At 40.7% G+C, this 24,843-nt stretch overlaps 1 protein-coding gene across 1 annotated transcript in view; it reads left to right on the top strand.

Moving 5' to 3' along the window:
• Positions 1-18,885, top strand: part of LOC146164999 (adhesion G protein-coupled receptor L2-like) — a 60,591-nt gene extending 41,706 nt beyond the window's left edge. The window contains exons 17-23 of the mRNA XM_083380904.1: positions 4,263-4,516; positions 8,117-8,339; positions 9,003-9,171; positions 12,958-13,131; positions 14,549-14,657; positions 16,280-16,477; positions 16,938-18,885. Of these exons, the coding sequence (XP_083237030.1) occupies positions 4,263-4,516; positions 8,117-8,339; positions 9,003-9,171; positions 12,958-13,131; positions 14,549-14,657; positions 16,280-16,477; positions 16,938-18,634 (2,824 nt within the window). The 3' untranslated portion in view covers positions 18,635-18,885. The remainder of the gene's footprint in view (positions 1-4,262; positions 4,517-8,116; positions 8,340-9,002; positions 9,172-12,957; positions 13,132-14,548; positions 14,658-16,279; positions 16,478-16,937) is intronic.
• The last annotated feature ends 5,958 nt before the right edge of the window (positions 18,886-24,843 follow it).

Genomic DNA, 24,843 nt, shown 5'->3' with positions numbered 1-24,843 from the left:
GTAAGAGGGTCCCCTGTTACCCCTAAAAGTCACCCCCTTTTCCGGGATCCAAGCACTGCTGTTGTTTTAGCAAGGGTCGCAGGCCTCGGTCCTCGAAAGTCAAAGTGCTTTGACGTATTTTCGCGTTCTTGCAAACTTTTGGGACATTTGTGCGGTTGAATGTTCGCCTTTTTTGTGGCGTTGCTACACGTGTCGATTTCCGTGGTGTTTCCGGTTGGAGTAGGGTAAGAAACCCCATTTTGGCAAACTCGATGGGGATTTTGTGTGGGTGAAATGTGCAAAAGGTGGCAAGCAAGCGTACGCACCGTAGAGTTTTAGCAGTAAATACAATTATGTAGGGCTTAATTAGTCCTGTAATCTATCAGCAGCGAATTTAAAGTTGCTGCTTGTGCTAAAAACGTCGTTCCCATTTTGTTTAATTTGCCCATTATTTAGTGATACTGCAAAATGCAAAATCACGCTTAAAGTGTTTTCCGGATAGAGCAAGCTGTATGTTCTGTAACAATTGTTGTGGTTGTTTTACTACATATTAACAATGTAATTGAAACAGGTTACACATGTATGCTTATCACTGGCCTAAAGACGTATTATTTACAACCACGTGGCATTTAAAGACTTTCTTAGTCCAGAACTTTCAAGTTTAGTGTTCTGTGTGAATTTAAACCTATACCAGTCCTTCAACATTGTTCAGTTTAGGTGGCACCGCATTTTTACCACCCTTGCAATGTTACTTCGCCCCCGCCTAAACCTGTTATGGTTTGACGAAGCGCAAACGCAAACCGAAACGGGATTGTTTTGGGTGGGCCCGAGACCAGAAATCTCGGTTTTGACTTCACCGCCTTGAACTCTGTCAGTTCGCGTGACGAGAACAGGGGTTGAGTGACGTAAAAGCCTGTAAAAACTGTAAAGAAAACTAACTCAAGCTTGGGGGTTGTTGATGTACACCTGTGCCTCCGTGGGAAGTATCCTTTAGACTGCTTTCGCGACGGTTACGAAAGCAGTTTTAAAGTCTCGGTTTTCTATATAGGACTAACGCAGGTTGTCAAAAAAGGCTTTGAATTTGAATATTTAAAAGTTTTTCAATTGATTTACATATTTAAAAGTTTTCAATGTATGCTATGTTATTAAAAAGTATTTGAATTTGTTTTAAGTCCAGCTTATGTGCATTGAAAGTGCCGTTAAAAAAACAATTACCAAAGTTTTTTTTTAAATTTTTGTTGACTATGGCATGTATAGTGTTTTTTTTCCTACATTCAATTTTAGGTCTTTACTCTTTAATAACATATTAAAGTGAAAAATATAACGGACAAGTTAAGGTGCCGTGACTTATAGTCGACTTGACCGTAACTGGTTAAACACTTAAATACAACCACGCCTATAAGTAGATTAGCCTAAAGTACGCCGGCCTCGGAATTTCCAAGGTTGTAGATTGAAATTTCACCGCAAAATTTTTGGATAAGTTTAGGCATTCTTTCGTAAATGTTTTAAAATACAACCATACAACCATAAGCGTTTGCTGAAAGATCAACGCCAAATTTTGTTTAACGCGTTTATCGGAGAGTGACCGCGTGGTCTTACCCCTTCCACCCACCCTTGGACTTGAGTTTTCGGGGGTAATTTTTCCCCCGGCCCAAATGGCATTCCGCCCCGGGCCCCTGCACCTGCGTTACCGCCAAAGGTCAAAGCCAAGGTCACGTCCGTCACGGCAGATTTTTATCCCACACACCCTTGCCCTTGCGCTCGCCAGATGCGCTTTCTCGAGCGTTTTTCTTTTCTTGTCAAATTTTTCCGGGTCTTATATGAATTAGGCGGGTGGCCGATTCGTGATAAGATTTTATTTTCCACCTGAAACGTAGAACTATCGCGCCATCTCCGCGTTTATTGCAACTTTGGCAGCGCTGGACGCGTTTTTGTGACAGAATGTAGTCGATATAGTTGAAAATACAACAGGAGGCTACATTCATACCAATATGACTGAAATTGTAATATCTCATTTGTTAGTGTTAAACATTTAGTCGATAGATTTTAACGATTAATAGAAAGCCAATTATGTAATGAACTGATTGAAATTGAGATATGTCTCATTTATCTATATTATCCTGCTTTTTAGTGTGCAAGAGAGACCCTCTAAAAAAGATAACCTTAACCGTATAAATTTCTTGTCATTCATTTGGCCATCCACTTTTATTTCGAAGATTATGACAGATACGTCGTCTCAAAGCGATATACAATTTTATACGTATTTAAATTCAAGTACAACCCCCTTGTTTTCTCGTCAATACCCGAACTGGAAAAACCGCAGTGTTACCGTTCGACCTTTGGCGAGCAAAATACATTGCCATTTCGGAATGACTTCGTTGTCAAGCCCTATCCCTTTCAATATACGCATCTCGCACTCAGGCTAAAAACTTAATCCGCTAATGGTTAGCGCAGTCCGGAGTTTCGCCCGATTTCGTCCCATTCCGGGCAGACAGAACTGCGAATTAATCAATTACAGAGTCGGACGCGTTTGCCTGTCGCATTAAAAATGCACAGGGCTGCTACTGCTACTGCACGCAAACGACAAGAACACAAGGAAATCCTCTGTCAGAACAGCGAAGTTTGCGGCAGTTTGCTTTCACAAACGTCACTGCGAAAGTAGATTTGGCCTCAATTGACTTGTCATGTCGGGGCGCGCTCACATCATCGATTTTCGTTCTCTCTGTTTTTCTTTCGAATTGAAGTTCAGGCTCCAACCCTTACAACATGTGTAGTGCGTTCTCGAAATGAATAACCTCGGTTTTGCGAAATGGCGAGTTCGAATAACCTTATCGCAGACCCGTGTTTTTGGATTTTCACCCACGATTGACATTGGCTCGGGTTCTGACGTCAGGATCGCCAGGCAAAATCAGACCCGTTGCGATTCACTGGCACCGCTTTTCAACTTATGTTTCGCTTTCGGGCGGTAAAACGTACGGCTACATGCTTTTTTAGTTGATAATTCTTGTTTTGTGTCCGCTGGAGGCGCATTCGGTGCTAAATTTTAACATAAAGGAGGGTGATATTCTGACTAAAAGATTATTTGGATGTTGATAATGGGATGATTTTACTCGTATTTCGGCCTAAGTGACTTAAAGTGTATTCATGTTGATTTATTTTAGCCGAATAATCATTTTTTGGCAACATTCTGATTCTTTGATCGAGAATAAAAGTGACAACAATATTCAATCATCAAATTTTATGCCTTCATTTGCTGCAACACCTGAGCAATTTATAGATGTTTCTTTTATACTAATCGCCAATGCTGGCGAACTCTTTACAAGCGCGTTTCAATTTACTCGGATACAAAACGCCCCTATTAGTGGCACGGAATTCAAAATATCCTGCTTCCCCAATTCGTACTTGATCCTACAGCTCTAGCCGCCACGGCCTATTTAAGTGCATATGTCTCACGATTTGATCGTAAAGCGACGGGTTAATCTGGCATAACGCACTGTCTAAGAAATCCGTTATCCCTTCGATCTATGGGACTAGCGCCAGAAATAGGCCCCACGAGCATATTACCAACCTCGATGTGCTTTAAGTTGGCCGTTTTGCGCTTACCAGCAGGCTTAGGGCAATGCGAACGCTAAGACCCCGTGAAGAATCGACTGGTTTTGATCGTCGGCCGTGCGTCTTTGTATACGCGAGTCTTTATTAGCTCAACGGACTTGTATAGGCTTTTTCTATGCTGATTGACACCAACTGATAGCGCACATCATGGAAATTACTGCACGATATTTTTCGCGAGTAAAACATGAAGGTTTTCCGGATAACTTAAAGGTGTTTGTTCGTGCAACTAAGAAAGATAGGATGGTAGCCACCATAGTAGATAATGTTTTAGCTCAAGGTGCACATTTCAACGAAGGATAATAACCTTGCAAATGGCATAGCTGGAGATTTAAACATTATTCTTCATTTTTGTAAGTTTCATTGGACTGGTGTTATGTTTAATAATTTCACAAACTGAGTTTTGTGTCTTATAATATCGAAAAAATTAGATGTCTTTGAAAATAAATATCAAAAAACTAAAATCTTAAAACTGCTTAGTTTTTTATTCACTATTTTATAACACCATGAAAGCGCACAATCCTCAGTTTTATTAAAAAGTAGTATATTTTATCGACCCTCCTATATGTACTAACACAGCTAAAGAAGACAACCTGAATTACAGCCTAACATTTGCCGATTTGTGTTGCATTTCTACTAAAAAAACAGAAGTAACATTGTTCCTTGATCAACAGAAACCTCCAAAGCGACCGCAACACAATACACAAGCACCTCTGCCTGAGTCTCTTCGTCGCCGAGCTCGTGTTTCTGGTCGGAATCAAACAGACCGCTCATCGGATTCCGTGCGCCGTCATTGCTGGTATCCTGCACTACAGCTTTTTGGCCGCTTTCATGTGGATGGCGCTAGAGGGATTCCAGCTCTACGTCATGCTGGTCGAGGTCTTTGAGGGTCGATCTCGCTGGAAGTGGTACTATTTCACCGGCTACGGTAGGCCATTGTTGTTTTTTTCTTTTTTTTAAGCCATTGCTTTTGAATGCGTTTGCTTTGGCGCTCATGTAGAACTCACTAAGCTTTTACTTTAAGTTTTAAAAGGACAGGACAAATGGGGAGCGTAATTTGCGCTGACGACTTGTAAATGTGTTTTTATGTTGTCCATAAAAAGATAGCTTAATAACAGAGCAGCCTTGACATCACTTTGGGGAAAGTTGAACCCATTATTTATATACTTAAATATTAATATATATAGTCAAAAGTATTTAAACCCAGCAGATGAAAAACTTTTAATGGGACCTGTCAATGTGTTTCCTCTCGTAGGTATTCGGTATGTAATATGGGCTTTCTATTTTTGAGTCAAACCGCCTGACAGCCGGTCTGTCAAAGTTTGACTTTGAACCAGCAAAATCACCGGATTATGCTTGTCCCTCTAAATGTCATATCATCGATTGGCGGTAGAGGTAAATGTCGCGTCGAACAAAAAAACAGCGCTCGAAAAAAGAGCAAAATTGCCACCGCGTTCAATGCCAACGAGAAGCGATCCCATACATGACACAAGTTACGTGACTTGTCCCAGTCCCGTCATGCGCCTGTCGCTACATTAATGCAATTTCGGAATTTCGGAGCCCAATCAGCGAAAGGCTGGGCTTTGTATAGTTTCACTATCTTGCAATGGCTTCTCTCTCATTTTTCCACTCTTTTTTCCATTGTTTCCTTCTTTTTCTTTCTTTTAATCTCCCTTTTTCTTTCTTATCCCTGATTCTCTCGGTCTCTCTCTTTTCTTACCTTTTTTCCGATTTCTCTCTTTCTCGTCGTTTTCCCTTTCTTTGATCTCTCTCTTCCCCTCTGTCGTTTTCTCTTTCAATCTCTTCCTTTACTCTCTTAAAAATGTTTTGCCTTTTAACTCCAGTGACTAATCGCAGACCCCTGCAAACTCAAACTCGCGCGGTGACTGGCAACCCGTTGCCTTCCCTGTACGGATCAGCGGCGAAAACATGCAAAATCAATTTCCCTGCCTCGGCGCACTTTTAAGAACGCCTTCGCCTGCCTTTTACATGCACCACGGTCGCTGGCGCCGCGTCTATTACACAACGCCGATTCGAATCGTTAACCCGTCTGATTGACAGATTTGATAAAGGCGTGCGGGCAACGGACAGCTGTTGGCTTTGCAGAAGTAGCTTTGTTGTGGCGAAAAATGACGCTGTGAACTATGGAATATCGCGCGAAATTGCCCCTTGGCACTTTCTTCGATCCACCAATCTCGCGCAGGTGCCATTTTTTTTCATGGCAGGTAAAAAAGCAGTTGCAAGAAGCCTGGGAGGGGGTGCGAAGTTTTCAGCCGATTAGCAACAACTGATTCGATTCGTTTTCTAGTTCATAGTTTTCTGTAACCCTTAACGAAACTTTGTCCTCGTTTTTCATATAATGGCCCTAATCCATGGCGACGGAACATATTTGTTCTCTCGTGTCTCGTTATATCGGATCGATAGGAAATTTACTATTTTGGAAAACTTTATCTTTCGAATTGACTGAAAACCGACCGATATGTATTATATTACATAAAAGTGAAATACAAAATACGATTTTTTTCTCAAAAGTATTAAAAGTATAATGACCAGTAGTGTCAAAAAAGCAATTAAATTCAAGAGTCCGCAAATCGTAAAAATGTTTAATGCTATATGTTTCTTATAGGGAAATAAAGTTCCCTTGCCCAACCATTTTACTTTCCTTAATTGTATTCCAGATACAATCCGACATTCCCCATACGCCAAAGCGCAGCCGATACATTTCGCGAGTTTTCACGAAAAAAGGGCGATTCTATTAAAAGCGAATTCGCGACTGGCGCTTCCGAAAGGCGTCCAATTCGCTAGAAAGTGCACCGAACCTTGCAAAAAAACCAAACAACAAATAACCAACCCGGGCTTAAGTGACAACGCGAAACTTCGGTTAAGGCCAAATTCAGAGGGGGTATTCGGAGGGGAAATCGCTTTTCACGCGACGCGGTTTACTGTCTGGAGTCGGGAAAAGCGGACTAATCCGATTTCGCGCGGCGTGTAGCGGTATGTTGCGACGAGACAGCGGACGTGAAGCTTCAGCCAGTTATAGCCACAGCCACAATCACGAAGTCTATATGCGGCCGCTCGGAAATGCGCCGTTTTTTACCTACTTTTCTGCAGCCCATTTATTGATTTGGTATTAAGTTTACAATTACGCTCGACAAAAAGTCGGCTTGCTTTTCCTAAAACGTGCTTTTTGCGCTCTTTCTAACCTGCTATGCAATTTAAGTGACCCCTTCAAAAAGCAGGCTCATTTTTTTAAGCCTTGTAAAAGTTTGTCACTGTTTTAAAGGCGATTTTTATGGCGTTTAGGCTATAGATATAACACTTTCCTTTTCAAGCCCTAATATGTGCAATGCCCTCTTAAAATTAGATGGGTATTTTTGTACCCTATTTGAGAGTCAGCTTCACAACAAGGTTATTTTAAACGTATTATAGATTTTCCTTTCCTATACTGAGGGAAATGAAAGACATAAACGTTGATAAAAAATCAGCGACCGCGTAAACAAGCTAAAAACGACAAAGATCCTATCCGTATCTGGGTTGCTAGTTATGTGCATTAGGGCGGCCACATAGATATCGGGTTATCTTGATTTGAATCTCATAGCGATATTGGCAATATCATGTTTATGCCAAAGCCACCGGATTTATGCCAAGCCACCAAAACTTTACGCTACAACTGCTTACATTCAGCTTTCTCTAAAACGAGCATACGTGGTTTGAACATTAATTATTGAGGGATTCCGTTCTAACCGCAAGTCGGAGATTGCCTTTCCATAGCTTTGTTTCCTAGTTTGTGTGAATTTCCCTTTAAAAGGCCGACCCTTGGCTGGTCGTTAACCTTTGCCGGTTCGCCACCTTTTCGAGTTAACCCTGTGACTTTTTCGTGCACTGTATTTGTCACCTACACTTGGACGAAAGCCAGTAACACTGCACATTTGCTGGTGTTTGAAACTCGCTTATTTATGCTGCTTGGGCTGCGTCCTGCCTAAATATTTAAAGGCTCTCTAAATTAACCAGCGGAAAATGAAAGGCGTTTAAATAAAACGGCGTAAAGTGAGAATAAAATAATGTGACAAATATGAAGCGCAAAAGCAAATTTTTCTGGTCCTACTCGTTTGGAAAAAAAGATAAGCTTTTAACTAATTGTAGCTACACTTTTGCATTCATCATACTTGAGTCATAGTGTCAACTAACTCGGGGAAGTGTTTTCATTTATTACCTTTGGGTTGAAGTTATTTATCTCAATTTTGCACGTAAAACAATTTGCTACAAACTGCGTTTTTGTTAATTTCTGTTGTTATATTGCCCACGCAGGAATTAGTTTTTACCAATTTTAATAGTTTAACGTTTTGTTTTTATGCAAATACTTGATTTGAAGTTGACTTGGTCCAATAATGATTTTGGATATGGCTTGTTATTTTTTGTAAGTACTTACATCTATTTTATTTTTCAAATGACTTGACGGGCACTTCAACACTAGTGTCTTGCATTTACTATACAGTCCATAATTGTTGTTTATCGATTTTTCTTCCAGGCATCCCAGCCGTTATAGTTGGCGTCTCAGCTGTGGTGGACAGCTCAGGGTACGGCGGGCCGGACGCCTGTTGGCTCAAAGTGGACTCCGGCTTTATCTGGAGCTTCGTGGGTCCAGTGTGTGCCGTTATCCTCTGCAACCTAGTCTTTCTAGCCATCACCGTATTCAAGATGTACCGCCACACCCTGGCGTACACCGACTCGTCCAAAGTGAATGCGATCAAGTAAGTCTACTGTCTTTTTTGTTGAGTGGAAATTTGGAATTGAAAAGGACTTATGTTTTATGAGTGCTAAAAGATGTGATGTTTGACTCAGTAAAATTAGCCTGCTTGAGTTGTAATTTGTGCTAAGAACAACTGAAAAAAAGATAAAATAACATACTATTGCTATTTCGAAAACATATGTTTTTCCCTGGTTAAATAAACATGTATTTTTTAGTATTTAAAAAAAACTGAAACTGTCTCAGTGTTTTAAAAACATTTGAGTATTTAAAAACAAAAGTATATTTTATATCAGTGTTTACATGAACTAAAAACATGTAGTTTCCTATTTGTGTTTGGCAAAGACATATTAAAGTTAGGTTTAGGCTCTGCTCTTCAATAGCAATTATTCCGAGCAAAATGTCACTAAATCCTTAAAGTCTACTGCCAATTATTATAGTAAGCCTTTAGATTTGTTTCCAACAAAAAATAAAAATAAAGTTTTGCTAAGTTAGCTTCAGGTTCTAAATCGACTTACCAAACCTTCTCCTAAAAATGAAGTTCCGAAAAGCCTGTTTTCAATTTAGTAAACTACATTCTTGGAAAAACATTACTAAATAAAATATTTTCAAATTTTCTCTGCGTTGCTAAGCAACTTATCAAACCCCTCCTTCTTTCAATCTTCAGAGCATCAGTTCGAGGAGCCTCGGTCCTCCTGTGTCTTCTCGGAATCACATGGGCGTTCGGCATCCTCTGGGTGTGGGAGCAGGCGCCGGTGATGGCCTACCTCTTCTGCATCTTCAACGCTTTCCAAGGACTTTGCATCTTCGTCTTCCACTGTCTCCTCCAGAAGAAGGTGAGTCGGCCGCGCGTGGGCGCTCGAGAGAATTGTTTTTAAGTCTAATTGGGGAGCTATGATGAAATGCGCCTAGAAGGTTTATTTTGGGCCAATTTTTTTGTTGAAACGTTGCATTCACTTCTCTCGCGAAGTTGCAAGCAATTTGCAGTCGAAAATTGAAAATGCCTGAAAATAATTAATAACAAAAAATGGTCTTCATATCATTAAAATATAGTAAATGCAGTAAATAGTTCGTTTATACCCTATCAGGATTGCTAAATCTTTAAAAAAAAAAGTAAACTTTAATCAGTCACTACAGTCTGATCTTCTTTTTAATTTATAAAATTTATTTTTAATTTATAAAATAAAAGTGAACTTTAATCAGTTACTGCAATGTCTTGATTACCAAAACCGCACAGGAGTTCCAAAGACAGTTTCTGTGTCCAAGTTGTAGTTAGAACAACTCAATCACGAATTTCCACTTGCGCGTTGTTTATTTGCGAAGGGAATAATTTATAGGGGGGCGGTTAGCGCTGTGAACAAGCATACCAGCACACACACCTGCTATCTATTTTTGTTTTTCGACCATGTTTGCGCGGAAAAGTTCACGAACCACGTTTTGATTGATTATACGCGTGACTGTTTGTCTCGTGGGGGCGTTAATAATTCAGTCAACTTGCAACTGCTTCACGCGATGTGCCCTGTATATACGGCATGGAACTGCTAGCGACATGATTGCTGACACTGTATCTCAAAATATGTGAAACACGACTTTTCAACAGCAGTAAATTTTCGTTTGAATATCGGCAAATAATTTCATCCTTGACTATATATAGTTTTCAATTGGTCTTAAACCTAATTCCAGGTTCAGCTGTTAAAAACTAAAAACTTTTTAACGCCTAAATTATCGAAAATACCAGCCAGTATTAATAGGCCTGTATAGGTTCTAGGATTATTCCATATTGCGATATTTTGTCAAAAAAAATTTTTACATACATTTTCGCTGTAGGCTATTGTAATAAATTCTTTCGGCGATTTCATTGTACAATGCAAGTAGTAAAATCGCCAACTTTTTTATTAACCAAAAAATGGTTGTAAATCAGTGATACGTGCTATATTAAATCTTTAAGTGTTGGCTCCAATCATATATTGATGGTAAAATCGCAACTTCACCGCGTCACTGGCACTTGATTAAGTGTCTCTGTGCGTTATTACTTAAATTCAAGGGCTTCAATTGTCGAGCAACACTCGGTTCAAACTGCATTCCAACGGCGTGATGTAGCCGAATTTTTCTTCGTGTTTTTGCTAATCAGCGCGGGCGACCGCTAAAACCGCCGAAAAAAGCGCAACACAAGGATCAGCCGAAAATCCTAACCGAGCCCCACTCGAAAGTCGTAATCCGACACGGCAGGGTACGCCAGGGCCGCGCACCTTTCCAACAAGCAAAAAACTGCGCCGCTCCGGAAACGTAAACAGCTCGTCTCTCGACCTTATCGCCGAAAAATGACGACTGTGTTTTTATGTTGATGACGTCATGGCGTGCCGTTATGCGTATTACATCACTGACAGAATCGTGGCGTTTTTTGACCCGCGTCTGACCTGCCATCCTCTCCATAAGTCGCCCACGAAAGTCGTTCTGCTGGCTCGACGTAAAAGGCTAAGCGTGTAACACTATCGCCCCCCTTGTTCCCCCTTTGTGGCAGGGCTAATGCCCTCTCGGGAAACCGTTTAGGGCGGCTAAACGGCGCTCTGCTTATGTTAGAATGACACACGAACGACAAAATGATACTTTACCCTTGCTGGAGAAAAAACGCGAACAGGAAATGCCACAACTCGAAGTAGATGGCGAACTGTGTATGTTATGAAATTTTAGATGGTTTATATACAATGGCGCAATATACTAGATATTTGGTTTGTGCTGATACATTACATCATAATAAATTTTTTTAGGAAACTTTTTTTGGCGAGACTTTTATTATAGAGTAACAGTATCTTGCTAATAACTAAACTTACTAAACGAACTTTAAATGGTTTCCTTTTGTATTGCATACAAATGGTCGCTGTAAATCAGCACTCATGCCATAATATTGAATTCAAGTCCTACAAAACAGAATTTTCATTTACGCCACTAAATAAAACAAGCTAGTTCCAAACAGGTCGAAATTATAAGGCTCATTTATTCTGAAGCAATATAGTGTCATGCAAACCGGTATATGTTTATATGTTCAACTCAACTGTCGCAGTATTTGCTTTGACACCGCGACAAGACTTTGCGTCGCGATAGCTGTTTCCTGCTTAAGGACCCCGACCCAGAGAGATAAACCCCCCACAACGGTTCATTTCATTTCCCATGACCCACGGTCGCACCCCGAACTGGGTTGGGGTTAAAATGGGTACTTTTTGAGGGTCATTTTCGCGAATCCAAACATATTAGTCACAAAGATTTTTGATTTTTTTTCGAACGCTTGCCAAACTTCGTTTTTAAAAAAGTGCTTCCTTATATTTTTATTCAGATTTAACAAAACCTTGTTTAATGCGTGTTTAAGCGTTTAAAAATGGTAAATCTTTATTTAATAAAAAGCTAAAAAGAGAAGAAAAAATCTTAATGAAACGCCAGTTTTTTTAGAGCCACCGATTTGGCATTAAGAATATGAATTGTTAACAAAGGTTACTACTATACAAACCATGTTTAAAGAGTAACTATTCTGTGAATGAAATAAAAAATCGTTCAACGCAAAACCCTTCCCTTCTGAAATAAATCAAAAAATTAATAAAGTTTTTGGTTTGCTAGTGGTAGTGACCCAACACCGACCCCACAATGTAACCCTAGCCACACGCTTGCTGATTTTGCGATAAACACGCCCCCAAGATATGAAGTCTCCAAAACGACACGCAAGATCTAACCCCGAGTGTGTAGAGGACTTAGAATGGTAAAACCACGACGAATAGTAAAAACTAAAATTCCAGTTTTACTGTAGTCTTGCTAAGAGATAAGTGAACATGTTGAACCAAGAAATTCTACGTGTTGACAAACGCTTCACGTTTTGTTGTAAACTCGATAGAAACAGCTTTGACAGCCGTTGTTTAACATTAATTGTCTGCATTTTTACCCTTGAGGTGTACAAACATCAACCAAACAGGTTGGGAAATTCGGTAGCATTTTTAATACATTACACCATGAAAAAGAGCAAAAACCGTGTTAAACATTCAAACAGGATAGCTAAATTACCTAAACTGTGCAAAAACAAGATTGGAAAGCGTGTCTTGGCGTTCATTGTTTTCAGGACTATCCAATTATAAAAGGTTGGTCAAAACATGAAACAGGGCGATTAATAAACGACCCGTAAAATGGATATATTTTGAAACTAAAACAACACACATCCTTTTAAATATAGGTATTCCGATTTTTCTAAATACGTCTCAAAAAATAAATATATGATTGAATTTAAGTCAAAACGTCCAGTTTCTTTATTCAGCACTAACCCGAGTTTAAGCCAACGCGACCCTTATGGATGTTTCAAATAGATGTTTTAAACAGGAAAAAAAAACTCGTAAAATTGGATGTATTTGTGGCGCGCCAATCAATGCTTAATATTCTGTTTGTTGCGTACAGAAGAAGTAAGACAACATGCGGGCTCTTAAATGTAGTAATTCCTAATTTTTCAAGAGACATGTAAAAAAATATACATGATTGAATTTCAGTCCAAAAATCGAGTTTTCTTTATTCAGCACTGACCCGAGTTTAAGCCAACACGACCCTTTTTCATTTTAACAATCACTAACCCCTCTATATTTCCGACCCAGGTTCGGACCGAATACAGCCGATGTTTCAGTCGCTCAACTTGCTGTCGAAAGCGCGGCCAGGAATCCTACGTCAGCAACTCGATGTCGTTCAGTAAGCAGTACACCCCGGGAAGGTACAGCGCCCCAACCGCCGCCACCACCCACAGCACCACCCTAACCACCCCCACTGCCAACGTAAGTGTCAAATAATAACATTTGGGGCTTGCCTGGAAGTTTTGATTCAGTGTCGAACTGTTTTGGGGGCAAGAAGGGATTGAAATCGGAATGAAAACACTTGAGGAAAATTTTGAATTACTCTCCCTGTTATCCTATTGCTAGCTTGAAAATAATACATGCCTTATGAAAGTTTACTGAGGCAAATTGATTTAACGGTAATTAGTACTCTGTTTCCATCAAAGGGCTGGTAGAAGTTCTAAAAGTTGCAAGAAAAGTATAACGTTATTGCTCAGCGGATACCAAGTATTAAGTGACTGAAGGGTTGAAGGAAAAAATACTTTAACCTAAATGTATTACGAACATAGAAAAAAATAGCGATCCAAGATAAAAAAATATAAGACTCATTCTCATACTGATTCATGAGCATTTGCCGAAATGTTTGAATAATAAAGCATGTCGCTTTTTATGTCTATTTGGGCCGTTATTTTCACCATTAATACTCATTCTCATACTGATTCTTACCCGGAAGCCAAAACTTGATCTGGAATAAATCAGTGATATGGTTTACAATAGGTGCATTTTAAATAGGAGCAAATCAAATGAAAAGGATCCAGTGAACGCTCACACGTTCTATTTATAAATGTATAAAAATGTGCAATCTCTAAAGTTGAATTACTTACGTACAGTCTCAGCCCGGCGCGTTTTGATTCGTTTCAAAAGTCCAGCACAAATCTGTTGCCGCAAGTGGTTATGCAACCGGCTTGTGTCCACATTGAGAGATTAAAACCTCGTAATTTTGTGCGCGCTTGCCCGCCCCGCGCCACTACTCCGATATAAATCAACTTAGCGATCAAACACACTCCAAAATCGCGAGTCGCAAGCGTCGCTCGGCTCTCTTAAATCTTGGCAGCTAATCCGGTTATTGGCAATTTATGAACCATGATAAATCTATCCCGCGGACTGACTCAGTCTATTCTATTGGCCAGCGTTGCTTGTCACTGGCGATACAGAAACGGAAAATCGTCTCTAAATCGAGTGAATCGATTTTGTCTTTGTCTATTTGTCAATGCGCTCAGACAAGCGACTGGTTTCTATGGTTTTGGACAAATTACATTTACTCAAAGAATAGTTGTGCTATTTTTACCCGTTGGATAATGTTACTAAACCGGGTAGTCACCGTGAAATTTATTGCTCTAAACCGGGTCAGCCAAAGGTCAGTTGCTTAATTTTTTAGGGCTTTTTCTTATTCTGTGTAAGAAACTACCATTATTTTGATCAAAATTTAAACAATTTCCTAACTTTACAGATTTCATTACATGTTTACAATTGATTCACCATATTTTTGTTGGGATGCATTCTTTTTAAAAGTAGTGCATATACCTTTCTATTTATATTTGCTTACCGTATAGCTTACAACTTTATTTTTCGTTTTTAGTCTCAGCTGCGCCGCATGTGGACAGAAACTGTGGTAAACGGCCCTAGGACTTCTGATTCGGGGATTACCCACTCCCAAGATCTCAACACTATGCCGAACCGAGGTGGGTGTTATAGCCTTGCTGCTTGAGATGTTGTTTACACATACGCGGATGTGATTTAATGCATTGTTTGATTCTATCGAGGTCTTTACTTTGAAATGCTTGAATTTCTCTAAACAAAGCTTGAATTTCTCTAAACTAACGTTTGACAAACATGTCCAAAATCGAATGCTTGCTAAAATCTTGCACTTACAACAAATTAGAAACTCACTCCGCCAAAAGAGATAGTTAGGCGCAAGCAATTGTGTGACAAAACTTCCCATCTATTGCTAAAAGTATTGCGAACGTTTCTTTGCGATTTTCAAAGTTGAAAATCTCGAATTCAATTTATTCCTGCCCGAATATCAATTTTATCGATTTATAGTAGTGCAACTTGCCAACTCGAAATCGATTTTTCCAATTCCGAAAATTCGATTTGTAAGGCAAATGATAATCTACCGTCGTTAGAATAATGACAAAATGTCAAATCATTGACAAGCAACTTTATCTGGTACAGCGAGGTTTTCCGTGTAAATCTAGAGTTTTATAAAAAAAAACCTTAGTGGTTCCATTTAAGCAAAAATGGCGAATTTGTCCGTCAAGTTTTCGCGTCAAGGTGGCATGAGAAATAGACCTATGCCAATTAGTAGTATCGCTACACGTCCGATGCTAGGGCAGTTTTAATGTCATAATATTGGTATGGGTGTTTTGCCGAAGTTTGCGATTAAAACATGAGAATAAGCCCTTTAACCAAAAGAAATACTGTTCTTTATTGACTTGACCGTTCTAGGATAGCGTACCTATAAGTCCGTGTTAAATACAAGCAAAATCAACTTACGGAAGTCTTGCCTTTTGTGACTTGCCTATATACACTATATACTGCCCCATATCCATATAGCACACGCTCGCTTTGCTTTCCACACAAAAACCCAATAGTAACTCGCCCGACTCACTTCAGAATGGTGTGACTCGAGCACCGTCAGCACCGGAAGCAAAACGCCGCGCGTCGATGACGTCTACTGAGCCTCTTGTGACGTCACAGTGTACTTAACCGCCCAGAGCCTTGCGTAAGTGCCACCACCACGCGCTCACGCACCCACGGCCATCATATGACGCCCACTCACACTATTTGTCACTCATTAACCGCTCACGGATCATGGCTCATGCCGCTTGTCAGGAAAAAGCTGTTTACCTCCGTGGAAGACAATTAGGACAAAGTTTTAGTCGTTTGTTGCAAGCTAATTGTTCCACATTGATACTAACCCAGTCAGTTTTGTTTTTTGCGCATTGTCGCCTTTTTTTGTAAAATGGTAAAACTTGAAATTACATTAGTTTACTACATGAAGGTAGCCCGCATAATCCACAAAATAGAACGTATCTTTTACTCACTAAATCCACGCGCTAAATATACACCTCTCACCAGCAAAATACAATACTTTATTTTCAAAATAGCACAAGTTTTATATACAGAATTCATTATTTAGTCGCTAAACGACACCCTGCTGCTAATAAGATTTATTTGTCCCCAGTATCCTTTAAATCCCCAATCAACGATACAAAGCCCATCTTTCCCCGAAAATAGGCCTCCTTTTTATCGAACAATTATCGCAAGTTAAAAAGCATCCCTTGTCAAATATTCCACCACCTTTCAGCGTCCAAATGCGCCCAGCGCTTGCTAACCAATCCTCGCATGCGATGCGCCACTCTCCGAAGTCGCGGCTTCGGCACCACATCCTCGTCCATTCTCTATTTCTACCCGCTCAACGAATCGCCTTCGCCACCTAGCGGCGCTCGCTCGGCCTCCGCCAGCCCGAGCCGCGCCCGCACGCTGGCGGTAAAGAGTCGCGTTGGTACGTGCGCACGTTAACTGTGTCGTACAGCTATGGAATGGTCGTTTTTTGGTACGCTCTGTGGTTAACGTCGTAACGTGTAACGTAACGTTTTTGGACGTTGAAAAGATTTGTCGAGAAAACCCACTTGCGTATTCGCGTGGATCGATAAAACGTTTGCTGTCCTCAGAAAGCGGCATGTGCCCTGTTTTTGATTGTCAACTACCTTCATTGCAACCATATTTAGGCATGTTATCATCATCGGCGTCATTTGTCATGCAAGTTTTTGCAGCCACATTTTACTACTAACATCACCAGCATTTCATGCCAGAAACCATGCATTCACATTCAAACTGTCATCAACATATGCTTGAGACATGATGTTTTCAAAGAAACCAAGCAACATTTATTTGTGGCCCCAGTGCAATTGACGTGCTACATTCCTAACTAAACCCTAGCAGTTTATAACCCACCAATTTTGTCTGCATGTTGAACAACGCAACCTTTTATGAATTCCACCCTTTTGTTCAATCCATCCAAAAGACAGTGCTTCAAATTCCCCTTTTACGCTTCTGGAAAATTCTAAATCTTCTCTCCCGCTTTACAGAACAACAACAGCAGCAGCCACAGCAGCAAATGAACCGCGCCCTTGGCCAGCAACGTCATAGCGCAACTCAGCAATTTCCCTCTTCTTCGTCACCCCAGCAACTGCGGCGGGCCAGCGCCGAGCGGCTCCTCGACCCGGAGCAAAAGAAGCTGATCCCGTCCCCCACCTCCCAACAACAGGATCACGCGGCTCCGGAAGGCCATGAAGATGAAGTTTTCCTCCCGGCCAAAGCTCGCGAATTTCCGCCCGAATTGATCGGCGAAGAGGAGTTCGAGTACGACCGTCTTCAACGCCACTGCCACATGACAGAGGCCTGTAGTCGCGACTGCGTCCAGCTGTACCACTCCCCCGACGCCGAGTGCACCCACCGGCACCACACCGGCCACTACCCCCGCCCTAACCCCACGAATAACCCCCCGCGACCCCAACCCCGCTCCATGACCATGAACCCCCTAAAGTCGTCGCATCACCACCAAGGCAAGCACGTCGTTGATGGGGAAGAAAGACACGCCGCTCAGTTCCAGCGCTCCAGCACGTTGGCACAGCAACCTGCTCGCCAATGGGAAGACAGAAGACCCTCCTCCCCTTCTAGAAGATTCTCGCATCCAGCTCAGCCCTGTCCCCAACACGCACCGCAAGAGCGCTGCCGCGACGCTTGCTACGGACCACCAGAGCCGCCTCCGCATCCGGGGCACTACCGCCAGCAGCAGGAACGTCCCTCCCTTGAGCCGCTCCACGCCTCCCGTATCCATGGCAACGGGAGCAGGAGAAGACGGTCCTTGAACAGCTCGGACTCGGATGACCCAATTGTGAACGATTTTAGCGCGAGCAGTAGCGCCGGATCCTCCTGCGGGAATCCTGCTTCCCTGAGCCGAGGAGCCATGACGCGCTCCTCCATGATGTCCGAGAGCATCATCCATGAAGGACAGGAGCGCGGAGGTTCGGATGTCCAACAGGAGCGACACCGGGAGCCGTGGACCCCCTTATACCACACCCACAGCCACAGAGATGAAACCGATCTCGAGGTTCAGAGGCTAACTCTGGCCGATCCGAGCGAGAACAATGAAGAAGACGGCATCTCGCGCGCCAAGAAGGGCCTCCTGGACAACCAGCGCGACTCTGCCTTCTACCAGAGCATGAACGAGCTCTCAGGAAGCCCGAGCAACCACAACTACAGCTCACCTTCGAGCGGCTGCAGCGGCGAACTTCCAAGTGGTGATGACGATACGTACAGACAAAAGAGGCCGGCAGCCCGACAGACTGACAAGCCTCAGCAACAGCAGCCTCGCTATGTTCTCTCTCCTCCAATGGCCTTTAAGGCGTCTAGAAACCCGGCCAGGAATAAGGAGCGTGTCTACGAGGACATGATCATCAAGCACCCGGCCGACGAGCCCGACACAACCGACAGGCGCTATCCCGACGCAGCAGAGCGGTCGGAAAATCGCTACAGCGATCACCACTCGCCTAGCAACGCGTCGTCGTTGCTATCCCAGTCGCATCACCATGGCGACAACGACCCGGACGCGGGAAGGAACTCAGCTGGGTCCGCCCGCATGATGACGTGCCTATAATGCCCCCCCCCCCCTAAGTACCCCTAAAAAATCGACTATTGCATTATTTTCCGCGTAGTTTTTTTGCGTCTGTTTGACAGATTTGCGTTTGACAACTCCCTATTTCCGTTTTTCTTTTAGCATAATCAGTTAGATATTGTTTTTGTTTATTTTGTGCGCTTGAGCTATTTATGGACGCCTGCTTGTTAAACTGTTTACGTTTTAGTCGGCGACGCTTTCTCGATAGAGCATGCTTTCTGTTTAGTTTTTTTTTTTTTTGCTTTATGTTCCATTTTTTTTGCGTTTGCTGTCTCGTCCCGCTGTTTTAGTCTTTTCTCTTGTTTTTGCTTGTTCTTTTTTATGCTACAGTCAGCACTATTGCATATTATACAAAGCAACTTCACTGCGACCCACGAATGCCTGGGTGAAAACACAAAAAATGCGTTTTTTTGAAATATTTTTTGTGTTTGTCGTTATCTACGCTTTCGGAGGAATTCCCCGTCATAAATACAACTCCATCATCCGAGTTTGTTTTTTTATTCCTATTTTTTGCGTTTGTGTTAGTGCTTGTCCGATGTTCGTTTATCCAACTCGCGCGCCCCGCCGTATTGTTGCGTTTTTCACCCACTTTTTTTGGCACTGTACCCATGCACTTCCCCGGACCCCCGGTGGGTATTCCCCCGTGCGAAAGAAGCCTTTGCGTTCCTAAGGCGGTCATGCGGAACGTTTTGTTTTCTCTCTTTCTTCTCCAACTTTCTCTCTCTCTCGATATATATTAATAAACCTTTATTTCCAAGACTTTACCGTGTGTTGAATTGTCAAATTGAATGACAAGTTTTTTGACTCTGACTAGAACAGGGGTTCTTAAACTGGTGCCCATTGACCCCTTTGGGGGCACGTGGGCTAGTTTTAGGGGTCAATGAAGTACCAATCGAAATCTAGGTGTAGTACTTGAAAAATGGAAAAAAAAAATTTTAAAAAGTTTAATTAAAACAAAGCTTCGCCTACTTCTTAAATGTATTTAAACTTTATTTCAGTTTCGCATTTGTTAGACTGCAGGTTTTTTAAGTCTATTGTTTTATGATGTCAACTTCACACGTTTTTTCTAATAACTGCAAGTCGAACCTAGTTCAAATTGTTAAGGGGCTTCGCGTTGACAACAACCCCTGGACTAGAGAGGTCCGATATTATCGAATCGTGGTTTACATTTGACAACTATTATATTTTACTTAATGCAAAATCAGGTTCCAATTGCTGCCACTTTTTGGCCAATCTTATTAGTTGTACTTACATCAAAAACATGTTTATGAATTTGTGCTCGAAATTCATTAAACTATTCTATTTGCATGAGGTTTAGCCTGAAGTTGGAGTACGACCGCGATTGTAGTTTCGTTCTACGAGCCGACATGTACTTGTTTACATTCAAAATCCAGACAATGGCGCCTTGTCCTAGGACAATGCTTTGGCAAAGAGGCGTCGAGTGGCACCTGTGCAAATCTTGTGTATTCCATCAGAGATTTATCACCAAAATCCGACTGTCTGAAACTAATACAACAGCGGTCCTTAAGCTTTGCACTTTGGAGAAAGTTTTTCATTTTTCGGTATTGGAATTTGAAAGTGTTGACTTGACAAGCGTGCTCTTGTGTCAACATTTCTTTCAACATGTCTGTTCAATTTACTCCCTGTTTATAGTGAAACGAAATAAACTTTTGAACATAATGCGAACAATTTCCTTGCGATGGTGATGATGTTTCAGTGACGGAAGGTCCACACTATGTTTAGAAAATGCTTTTACATTTTGCTTCGTTTGTTTATAACAGGGGTTCCCAGCCTGTGGTAAGGTTTTTCAGGTGGTACGCGAGTAGCCTCCGATTTTTGCACAAAACCCTGGATTCACAACTTTATATTTTGTTTATCTGGTTTTGTTTACATAAAAAAAATTCCCCGAAGCCCATTCTTATTGTTACGTAACTATTCCTATTGTTTCGAAACAATGCGATCTTCAAAATACAAGCCATGTCAATTGTCAACAAGGAGCACAGTTGATTTGGAAAGCGTAGTCAAATGATTGCTCTTAAATATATAATTTACTGTTTTACAGCTTAAAAGCTACAAATAGCGTTGAATAATGCTAGTTGTAAGCTTAAAATACATAAAAATAAGATTCGATCAAGTTAGTTGTTCTGCAAGAAGTGGTACGCGTGACACTACAGAGCGTCCAAATGGTACGAGATCTTAAAAAGGTTGGGAATCCCTGGTTTATAAGAATCATACCAGTAATTTGTGGCGAATAACAAAACGATACTTTTCGAAAGCTAAACAGTCCCAGTCAATCATTATAAGAGCAAGTCAACTTTATTAAGCCATTAGCAAAAAAAATAACACGTTAAACTATTAAAATTGGTAAACTCGTCCGTAAATGGCGAGAATCTTAACTAAAAAATAACGAAAATGCAATATACTGTATACGTGGAAAGCATTGAAATAAATACCCCAATTTAAAAAAAATAATATTGACAACACTTAATTTGACATCTAGTTATTTGACACAATGATTGAAGTCCAATCAAGTCATTTGTCCGAAATACCGAAGGTAGCTCAAGTCATTTGAAAACCGTGCGCTTCAGTCAAGTCACTTACGGCATTGCAACACCGGTTTACTTTGTAGCAACGCTTCTTTTGAAGGTGCGAAAGTTTACTTTGCATCATTTTGTTGGACTTCTCGCCTCTCATGTCAAGTGCTTTTCAACACCTGGCGAATAGTCTGGACCCACGGGATTCATCGTTTTTCAGCGTTATCTGTTCAGTTTGAACTGTATCTTTTTGTGCACTACAGTTTCAACTGTACGAGGATTTGGTCGATTTCATGGAGAATTGATTGCCACACTGGGGTGACTGTAAATAAGTTTAAACGCTTCGCATAATGTTTTTTGAATTTATTATCTGATAAATTATAATAGTGTTTCGTAACCCATGGGTCGCGACCAAAAGTTTTGTCGGTGTTCGATTTTGTTGGATCGCCCACTGCAGTAGTTCAGCACATGCTAAACTTATTAGGATTGGTTCTGAGCAAAATTTCTTCAAATTTACCTAAATTGCGAAAGAATACGAAGGCACGGTCCAATTGATGACAACTGTTTTTAATATTGTTATATTGTTTTGTTTTTCTTTAGTCACTTCTTTAAGCTTGCAGACCGTATAGTGAAAAGTATTGGGTCGTCACTTTTTAAAATTACGCTTTGTAATTGGGTCCTTGCCAAAAAAACTAAGAAACACTGAATAATACTAACAGGCGCATGTCTGTATGAAATGTGATTGACAGTCAAACATTCAACAGCTTCAACAGCATTATTATAGTTACAAAACAAACGGGGTGAAAAAGTGTGAGAACCACCATTGTACTGTATTTAGAAAGTGTCAATGTTTCAACAATACATTTGGAATGTGTGACTGTGAACAATGGCGTCCACCCTGATTTTTTTAAATTGTATTCAAAACGTCTCTTGTGATCTGATTTCAGGCCTTTAAAGACTGAAACATTTTTTATGAATATTTTTATAAAATTTTGTGGCAACCTCATACTGATGATGCTAAATATAGAAGTTAAATGTAAAAAGTTTTTTAGTTAGTTGATTCTTTTAATCATTTTTTTTCACCCCGCTACCAGCTATACCGGGCTTCAATTCGGACTTTGGTTTGGATTTAAATACAAAATATGTGGCGCGATTCACTCAAAGAAAAACATCCTGCGCTTTGGGTGACCGCACCTCTTTGTAAGGCAGTTAAATACTTATTGATTTTAACCGGGCCAAAGCGCCCGATAACTCGCTTATCATAACAAGTTGGCTGTATGCCAGGTGCGAGCCATTCACCAGCTGACGTACACTCGAGATGACGTTGGACAATGGTCGATTGGGGGTTGGTGATTTTCGCTATGGGAGAATAACAATTGAGTTAAGTGAGCACCTAGCAGTGTTTTAATGACTGACGTCAATAACTAGAATTAGGGGCACTTAAGGCACTTTTTAAATGACTTGACTTGACTTAAGTTGTTTGTACAAATAACTTGACTTGACTTAAGTCTTTTGGACTTATGGTGGCTTTACTTGAAATAAAGTGTTTTTATTAAGCATTATTTTTGTAAAATGGGGTTACATTTTAAAGCACCACCAAATTTTGACCCAGTTTCACTAATTTATTCATCTAATTGTAAGGTTTATTCCATTGCGAAATCTTTGCAAAGCTAAAATATTTTCAACACTACAAAGACCAGTATCACCTAGGCCTGCCCATTTGCCGTTCGGCTCCTATTTCAAACACCATGAACAGTTTGAATGGCCGCGCCGCTCCTAAAAGCGCAAAGGCAAATATTCCAACACGATGTTGTCTATTTTTCCCAACTTTATTACTGGTAAATATGGCGGTTTCAACAGCAAAAAAGTTGGCTCGTTTTACCAATAGGAAAGAATTGAAAAAATAAATTTTCGAAAGCTCTTTAAAGCCACAACAAACACAGGCCTCAATAGACTTCTAAAGGGTCACCATGGCCTATTACACTACAGTAGACCGGTTGCTGAAACAACACCCCCCACGTTGTTACAAACAGTTCCGTTCTGTATCATGTGGTGTAGAAGGCACGAAGAGAAATACGCCCTATACCCGCTAAACGTGTTTTCTTGCGGTTTCGCCTTGAAGAATAGCGCCTTATTCGTTGAATCTTAGCATACACAAAGAAAGCGCATTAAGGAGCCTCGTTAGCATTTTCACACCTTGGTAAGTGCGTCAAGCTCGCGTCTGCACAATAATTGCCATTGTCCCTATTCTAAAACGAACAAAGGGTACGCCTATGAGAATTGGACATCTTAAGTCGCTACAATAGTAAAGTGTATTTGTTGCACAAAATGTTTTATCGTTTGTTGTGTGTTGTTTTCGCCTTATGTTTACTATTGCAGTGCTTCTTAAACTTTTTTAGTTTTGTTCACCCCTAACATCGATCTCCAGATTTCATTCACCCTTGTCTAATGATATGATAAAACTATCTCGTCATATATAACAGCACAAAATGATTTAGGTTGGTTTCGATTTTTGTTAAGATCAACTCAAGCTAAGTTTTACCACTGCAAATCTACAATTTCTCGAATCCAGAAATATAAAGCTACAAAAGCACAAAACACAGTCACCAAATTTTTGTACAATCACTCAGTGCAAACCAACTTCACTATTACAATAAGCAAAAAAACACCAAAAAACATCAGTTCAGTAGTCGATTTACTGCAGAGCTATCATACATTTCTGACGGTTCACCCTTATTCACCCCTTTTGATTGGTTCACCCCTGCAAAAATTTTGTTCACCCTGGGGTGAACCATTCACCAGTTTAAGAAACACTGCACTATTGCGTTGTCACTCACTTAACATTTCTTGCCTCTTCACTTCTGCACCTTACCTTTTCTGTTTATACCTTATCTTATCACGTTTGCTGTTAACACCTTTTTATTTTTACGTTACTGTAGCCATCGCACCTTTTTCGCATGACATGTAGTTTTGGGAATGCTTTATGGTAGTCGACGGTCAGGCTTGGCAAGGCTGGGATTACCACCTTTTTAGATCGTCGTCGTTTACGCCCGATTTTGGTCGTTGGCTGCTTTATATTACGCCCTTTTATTGTTTAAGGTTTTATATGTTAGTTTGCCTGTATCGCCCTTTATTATATACAACACAGATAAGTCTCGTGTAGTGCTCAGGCATCCGTCAGGCCGTTAGTAGAGAGTCCTGAAACTTTGGTGTAACATATTGGTCGCAACATCAGCAACCAGTTTAAATTAAACACATACCACCCTGTTATTTTCTGTTTTTATTTTGTTTTAACAATAACTTAAAAAAAATTGCAATGCTAAACAAGAGGCGTGTAGAGGTTTAAAACCCTTAGGAAATCTCGTTTATTTCTGTGCATTTAAAGCTTAAGATAAAAACATATTCGTTTATCGATTGTTTTTCTGCACAAAATAACCCTGTTTATAAAATGAATCATTAACATTAAACACGTAATCATATAGTTTTAATTTTGTATGTTTTTTACTAGAACGCACCGAGTTTTGTTTAATCGATTGTGAAGGTGCATTTCCCGCTTTTTGTGTTTTAAAAATCGTGGAAGAGCGATCGTGACAAAATTTAAGATAAAAAAAAGCAAAAGTAGCACGGAAATTTCAGCACAAGGAAAAATAAGCAACA

The sequence above is a fragment of the Ascidiella aspersa genome, chromosome 2, assembly GCF_963924565.1.
Source record: "Ascidiella aspersa chromosome 2, kaAscAspe10.2, whole genome shotgun sequence".
NCBI classification, from domain to species: domain Eukaryota; kingdom Metazoa; phylum Chordata; class Ascidiacea; order Phlebobranchia; family Ascidiidae; genus Ascidiella; species Ascidiella aspersa.
This window is presented reverse-complemented; position numbering and strand designations above follow the sequence as displayed.